The 7,673-nt window shown below is 35.6% G+C and overlaps 2 protein-coding genes across 5 annotated transcripts in view; both read right to left on the reverse strand.

Moving 5' to 3' along the window:
• The window catches only part of LOC107707035 (interleukin-17 receptor D), a 15,148-nt gene extending 11,380 nt beyond the window's left edge, over positions 1-3,768 (reverse strand). For 2 of the 3 annotated variants that reach the window (XM_016510912.1, XM_016510910.1), the window contains exons 1-2: positions 3,440-3,766; positions 1,674-1,758 (exon numbers count right to left, since the gene is read on the reverse strand). In XM_016510912.1, coding sequence (XP_016366398.1) covers positions 1,674-1,758; positions 3,440-3,556 — 202 coding nt within the window. In that variant the 5' untranslated portion in view covers positions 3,557-3,766. Of the gene's footprint in view, positions 1-551; positions 586-1,673; positions 1,759-3,439 lie in introns of all 3 variants that reach the window. The other variant, XM_016510911.1, reaches the window with a different exon arrangement.
• A 403-nt stretch (positions 3,769-4,171) lies between these two features.
• The window catches only part of LOC107707036 (protein FAM50A-like), an 11,322-nt gene continuing 7,820 nt past the window's right edge, over positions 4,172-7,673 (reverse strand). Inside the window, exons 6-14 of one of the 2 annotated variants that reach the window (XM_016510914.1) lie at positions 7,263-7,329; positions 7,015-7,076; positions 6,772-6,848; positions 5,917-5,971; positions 5,543-5,591; positions 5,314-5,384; positions 4,835-4,945; positions 4,420-4,461; positions 4,172-4,362 (exon numbers count right to left, since the gene is read on the reverse strand). In XM_016510914.1, coding sequence (XP_016366400.1) covers positions 4,453-4,461; positions 4,835-4,945; positions 5,314-5,384; positions 5,543-5,591; positions 5,917-5,971; positions 6,772-6,848; positions 7,015-7,076; positions 7,263-7,329 — 501 coding nt within the window. In that variant the 3' untranslated portion in view covers positions 4,172-4,362; positions 4,420-4,452. Of the gene's footprint in view, positions 4,462-4,834; positions 4,946-5,313; positions 5,385-5,542; positions 5,592-5,916; positions 5,972-6,771; positions 6,849-7,014; positions 7,077-7,262; positions 7,330-7,673 lie in introns of both variants that reach the window. The other variant, XM_016510913.1, reaches the window with a different exon arrangement.

Below are 7,673 nucleotides of genomic sequence, written 5' to 3' on the forward strand. Positions count from 1 at the left end.
ATACGTGCCATTTTCCCAGGACGCGTCCTGGCCAGGATTTCTATATTGCATGCAATGATACATGCAAACAAAGCCAAAACCTAGATATTTTAGGCAATATAGAAATCCTGACCAGGACGCATCCTGGGAAAATGGCACGTATGGTCACCCTATTTTAAACACACCCCTCGAACCGTTAGTTTGACATGAGTGAGAGACAGAGAGGAGGAGCGCCAAAATAAAACCATGGCCTCTATTCAATATTCCGTTTCAGAAGGAAATACGTCACTACACTGAAATAAAGTCAGCAGCAACTTCCGGCTGTTTGCGGTGCGCCCTCTATTGTACATATGTGAATTTACATTTACTTCAGCCTGGGGCTTATTTATTTCACTTTTAGTGTGAAAGGGCTTTCACATTTGCCAAAAATAGACATTTTTTTAATAAAAACAAACAAGCAAGCCCAGCCCAGCCCAGATGAGAAAAAGTAACGCAAAAGTAAAGTAATGCATTTCTTTCCATAAAAAGTAACTAAGTTATGCAATTAGGGTTAGGACCGAATCTTACTGTACTGTGCTGTACCGTACCGCTCAGGCGGAAACGAGACTTTAGGGAGCAACACAATATTGTAATGCATTACTTTTAAAAGTAACTTTCCCCAACACTGTCTATAACATAAATACAACAATAATTTCATTGTATGTCATGTATCCCGAAGAAAGCATTTAAAGTTAGTACACCTTATGTAGATTGACAACGAGGTACATTGTTGAGTCTTGAAAATGTAGTCGTAGTTGAAAATAGCCAAAAACATCAGGCAGAACATAAGACAGAGAATCATAATGAGCTTGTCTTGGAAAGCAGCTGAAAAGAACAATCATACATATACAGATTATAGCTTGGCTCAAGAAAATCCAAATATAAAAGTGATTCCCAGAACTGCTGCAACTGATTATACTGCATACCAGCTTGTTTTGTTTAGTGAAATTATCGGTACAACTGGAGGTACAAATCCAACAGAGAGAGTAATGTTCCTACATCACGCAATGTATGACTGCTTCATTCATTCAAAATTAAGCTTAAAAAGACAACAACTGAATCAAATTCAACATAAAGCTGTAAAAACAAAGTTCACCTCAGTGACGGTTTATCTACAACATTGTACATAGAAATGTTTTTTACTGGTTGTCTTAAATAAAGAATAAATGTACAAATACAAGTCATCCTTTTGGTACGTGTCAGCACTGATTGCTGTGAAAGAACATTTAAACATGTTTCTCCAAATGTTTTCATTTAGTGATGCAGTGGATGTAATTCTTCTAGGCACAAAATGCATGCAAAGTAAATTGATGTCAGTCTTCATTCTCTTCAATTAAAAAAACAAAAACACACACATCAGCAAGACTTCAACAATCATTTATTTCTTGTCTTAAATCTCAAAATTAAGCTTAAAAAGACAACAACTGAATCAAATTCAACATAAAGCTGTAAAAACAAAGTTCACCTCAGTGACGGTTTATCTACAACATTGTACATAGAAATGTTTTTTACTGGTTGTCTTAAATAAAGGTCTATCACTGCTCAGCAATCAAATGACTCATACAGGCATATAAAAACACACTGAGTTACAGAGCTGGATTCAGTTGTGTCATTAGGTCTAGGGGTGCAAATAATAAGACATAATAATGACTTACTTCCAAAAGGGCTGGAGGAGGGAATGCTGGGAGATATCTGTACATCGTCTGCTGAGATTCTGCAGTATTCACATCTGGGATCTCCCTGAAAATACATTGTCCACTTTAAAATATACAGTATATATTTATAAATATAAACATATTGAAAACTTTTGAACAAGATGATGATGTCCAAATATTTCTTATTTTGTTGAAATATATATATATTTTTCCATTTAGTACTGCCCCTCGGAAGCAACAGAAGATACTTGCATGTTTCCCGGAAGACAAATTAAGTACAATTTACCTTGATCTTCAAATTCAAAAAGTTTTTGCTCTTAATGCATTGTGTTTCCTTCTGGAGCATCAGTAAATGTTTGAACCTTTTTTAATAGTTGTGTTTGAGTCCCTCAGTTGTCAATCCTCAAGATGGATCTCAAAATCATACAGTCACTGCTGGAAAGGGTTCAAATATGCAAAAGATGCTGGAAAACTGAAGAATCTGCAGGACATGGAGGATTTCTCTGAAGAACAGTGCTTAGTTTAACTGTTCAGAACAAACAAGGGACTCATGAGTAACCATCATAAAACCAAAAAACCGTCGTGGATCATCCAGGTGACCACACACAGTATTAAGAACCAAGGGTCTTACTCAGGACAGTACTAAATAAAATATAACATGCATTTTGTATGATCTCTCTTATTTTGTTAAAATTATTCAAATTTTCACAGATTCTGCAAGGGGTTCCCAAACTTTCACATGCCACTGTATGTATGTATGTATGTATGTATGTATATATATATATATATATATATAAATTAATAATTAATATATTGACCCCCATTGTACAAAAGGCCAGATTTCTTGCTTCCAACTTTTTACTTCAATTCTTATGCTGATAATATAATTAGCAATATAAAAAAATAGTGGACTTTGCTGTATGTCTTTGTAAGTGCTTAAACATGCAAATAATATGATTCATGCTATAATCATCAAACTAAATAAGGCTGAAAGATATTATAAAAAACCCTCATGCAAGTGATCTTCATGTTCTGAAGAAACCTGAAAAACCAGGTACAGAAGATGGGCTTATAAATCTTCAAGAAGCATGACAGCGAAAAAATGAGCAAACGGAAAGCTACAGACACAGATAAAGATAATGAAATGAGTTCAAATGCTTTCAATCTGTGAGAACAACTGTTAGGAGTAAAAGTAAAAATTGCGCAGTGAATAGGAAAAAAGTGTTACACGTACTATACATTATATATACACACATTTTATATTTTTACAAAATCACATTTACAAAAGTGATTTTATAGGCATATTAAAGGCAAGTGTCTACTTTGATGTTTTAAGTAAATTTTGTGAAAATAAAATGTCAAAAAATGGGTGAAATAATGTTCCATCGTTATTCAGTGTAATAGATATATCTTATTGAAAAAATGAAACGGCATACTTATTCTGATATTCTAATGTATGAAAACAAATGTAAAGGTGTATTCAACTTATTATGCAAAAAAAAACTACTAAAATATATAAATAATACAGTGGGGCAAAAAAGTATTTAGTCAGCCACCAATTGTGCAACATATTCACTGGATTCTCATTGGGGAATTTTGAGCCCCAACTTTTATTTATATTTTTTCTTGTGTACTACAAAATGTTTTGTATTTTCATTATATTGCCTTGAGAATCTAACATTAATGCTTTGCAGAACAGATAAAAACAGCACCAGATTCCTTAAATTTTGATACAGTAAGCTGGAAGTCAAAACATGAAGTCTTACCCGGCGGATGCACTCAAGCGTGCAGTTCTGAGGTCTGTAAGACATTTGTTCACCATGGGCACTGAGGGACAAGCTGACCACCAGAAGCAGATGCAGGATCAGCGTGGGTGGCCACATCCCGCTCCCTTCTCCTGCTTGAAGAACCCTGAAAACGGTTTTCAATCCCCAGCACAGCTACGTCCTCAAAGCAGATAAGCTGTCTTAAGTCTCGTGAAGAACTAAAGATCAGTTGAGTAAAAGCGGAAGGGGTGGAATGGGAGGAGGTAGGCAAAGGGTTGGAAACAACAGCAGCTGAGGGTGTGGTGGCCTGGGGGAAAATAGTAGAGCTGCAGAGGCTGTCAAAATCCATCCACTGTGCCACCAGGTATGCTTAACCTGATTTACTGTTTTGAAGCTGTTTTTTTGGCTTTAAACTCAACAGTGCAAATGGAATAATGACCATAATAACTCACACCAGCACATATTCCTGCAGAACTAACCAGCCAATGGCCAAAAACAACATTATGCATCTGTGTAAATAATATTGGTGTTCCCCGAACTGCGATTACACGAAACGCACCAAGACAGATTGATAGTCTATGGTTTGACATGGCTTGCACAACCTCGCATTTGATTTTCAACAATGGTGGTTTTATTCCGGGAAACTACAAATCTTTCAATACCTGAACAACAACAATCTTCAAAAAGTGCTGGTAGTAGCAATGGAGCAATTATGAAATGATTCAACGGGAAAACTTGCAAAGGTACATAAATGAGGAATTTATTTTTGAATAAGATTCAAGAGATAACTGAAACAGTCATGACAATCAAGGAGAACATGTCAGGTTAGTTCTGTGTAAGATCTGACTACGAGCGTATGAGAGAATGTTTACAATCTTCATACAATGAAAACGTGGGTCCAAACAGTTATAGATACTCAAAAATGCTACGCAAGATGAAGCATTTTGCTGCCTGGTATCAATAAAACCAACAATACAGCAAGATGGTTCCGGAACTCTTGTAGATTTAGCATCTCACCGAATCTGAAAAGCAATGCAAAATTAGTATGTTAACATGCTATGAATCCAACCAAAGCATTTTTTTAAAACCCCAGTAGACCCATAACATTGCCATGATTTATTTGTACTCTGCCGACATCTTGTTTTCATCTATCAAAAACCTTTTTAGCTAGTCCTGGAACACATCGGTTTTTGGTTTTGGTTAGGACCATGTCACGATTACACATGCCACGTTCACAAAGCTTCTTTCATATGGTTCTGCTACTGAACATAAAGCTGCACTCAACTTTGGAGACTTGTATTCAATCCAGACATGTAAAATGGCAATTTCAGTGTCAAGACAGCTCAGGTCTTTAATGCAAATGCAAAAAACAATGACTGGCCTGCAAATACTCACAGTGTATTTGTCCCATTTCTTTTCGGGATCGTATGGCTCCCAGCGGCTGGCAGGGAAGATGTGTTTGTTTTTCTCATACCAGCTCCTCAGCACCACTTTTCCCGCATGAGACTAGATAAATGAAGAGACACAAAGACCTTTGAATTTAGCCAAGCCTATATATAATGTGGCTGGCTTCTATGCAACGCCAAGAAACACTGTGTTTACAAGTTCCCAGGTAGAAACAATGAGGAAAAACATGTCGTTGATTGTGCAAGGCTTGTGACATTAAATGTTTGAAAGACTTTGAGCTGTTCAAGACAATTAATAATGTAAAAACAACATATCCTGGAGCACAAATGCTAATTTGCAACAAGAACTATCCAATTTCACATTCACCTGCCCCAAAACATAAAAAAACATGTAGGTCTCACCCTGTCAAATTTGAGTGGTTCTTGCCCAATATGTGGATCAGACATTATGCTGATAGTCAACCTTACCTCATCTTTCTCAACTGTGGCATCGTTCACCAGCCGAATGTCATCATGCACATCAAAACTGAAAAGAGGCCCTGAGGAGAAAGAGGAAAGGCCTTAATTCAGTGCCATAAACAGAGAAACAACACAGAAAATAGCAGGCTAATATTAAATTTAATAGCTATTTTCCGAAATAAAACAAGCCACATGGGAGCCTGTCAAACTAAATGTGGTGGATAAAGTAGGAACTTACCACTTTTGCCTCTTGCTTTTGTGACAATGAAATCATAGAAACTGTGGTGCTGCAAGAAAAGCGGGTTTTTAGTCACTGAAAGATGTGTTTTGACAGGACAAATGAACTATAATCTGTGATTTACTACCGCCTTTCTTTCTAATCAGGGAAACGCTTACTAAAATGCCCTTAAAACATTGTAAAGCAGTTTACGTTGTAAAATGTGTACATGTGCTTGTCACAAATTCTGACATTTATGCGAGTTATAAACACTGACACATCTTGCAATGATTTAAGATTACATAAGAGAAGATTTAGAAGAATAAACATTTACACAAGCACTGGAAGTTTTGATCCTTTTAAAGCATTAGTTTGGTTGTGGAAACTTTACTCACATGTGGAATTATCAAATCCTCTTTAATGTACATGAGATGCTCCACACCTGCTGATCTGAAGGACACAAATAGACTTTGATATTAACTATATATATAACCAAATTAGACTGAGCATACATTCAATATTTACTCACTGAGTTAGACTGCATTTTAACTGGAGCATGACTCTCTTTAATGCATTTACACAAAGGCAGATTATCACTGATGTTCTGAAGAAAACCAAAACTAACAAATTTATGTAAACTAATGCTGGGCGGTATGACCAAAAATTTATATCACGGTATTTTCCCAAATTATACCGGTTTCACGGTACATGACGGTATTTTTTTTTCATGCATGACCGGGTGTTAACCATATTTTCTACTAATTGAGAGAGGAAATACTGCAACATATTGACTTAGAATGTCCTATTTTACTGTCATAATGAGTGAATATTGTCAAAAAATACCACAGTGAAAAGGGACCCCTTTCAAACAGTGTCGAGTTCCGAACGTTGTTTAAGCGACATACCGGTATTGCGGTATTTAAAAAATTCATATCATAACAAAAATAAACACCGGTATTCGGTATGAACCGGTATACCTCCCAGCACTAATGTAAACCTTCATAAATTTAAAATAAATAATATTCTGATTAGCCTGAATGTCTCTTTTTTTCTTGAATTTATTTGCAACATTTGATTAACACAGAATCTACGCCTAAAACCTGAGCTTACCTACACTATTCTTAAGGACTTTCAAAGCAATTTTACACAGCTGAAAGATTTTAAGAAACTCTAAAACTGTCAACTATAGCTGGACTAATTCTTGTGTACTTAAAAGCGTTTTAATAGCAGGAGGCAAGGAATGTGTTTACCTCAGCTCACTGAAGTCTTTTCTCAAAACTTCCAGGGCCCTCTGGAGAAACTGCTGAATTGTGTTGCCTTTCTTCATCTACACAAACACATACACAAATGTATATTAAACTGAATGGAGCACAATTTTATAATACAGAACATGCATTAGAACATGTTTGTCCAATTTGCACATGCAACATAGTAGCAACAATGTATCAAATTTTTGATTACATGTAGTACAAAATTGGATAACCTGCATTTACCTTGACAGTTTTGCGATGCCCTGAGCCATCCCAGTAGCTGAAAGTGATTTCAATTTCTTCACCTAAAATGAGCCAAAGAACAGGTTTGTCGTATGCTGCTTTTGGCTGGTGGTTGCATGAGGATTTATGACTAGACAAGTCAAAAATTAGGAGTAAGTCTATAGATTTAACCGCACCTTTGGCCAGGTTCAGAAATATTAAACAAAAGATAATTTACATAACGGCACTTTATGATCTTCATATCTTACTTTTGATCTTCTCTTGTTTTCTTTCCCACTCCTGCCTGAGTTCTTCTCTTAATCGATTTTCTTCTTCCTGAAACATTTTACACACAGTTACATACATAAAACATCTTATTCATAAGCTTTTAAATATGTTTTCCCAAAATCAACTGTATTTTTCAAATGCTTATAGCTACTAAATGCAACTTTCACCAATTTTTAGTAGTTCACGAGTATACAGTCATGGACTACAAGCAACAAAACTTGTGGGGGCTTTAAAACTAAAGACTCTTAAAATGTTTAAAGAAAAAAACTCTACAGCATCTGTGGCATGATGTGATTACAACATAATTTCATTTGTATATTTTAGGCAGTTGATAGAATATCAAAAAAGCTAATATATGCTGAAAAAAATAATAATAAAAAATATATATACAT

Source organism: Sinocyclocheilus rhinocerous, unplaced genomic scaffold, assembly GCF_001515625.1.
Source record: "Sinocyclocheilus rhinocerous isolate Xijiao unplaced genomic scaffold, SAMN03320098_v1.1 scaffold714, whole genome shotgun sequence".
NCBI classification, from domain to species: domain Eukaryota; kingdom Metazoa; phylum Chordata; class Actinopteri; order Cypriniformes; family Cyprinidae; genus Sinocyclocheilus; species Sinocyclocheilus rhinocerous.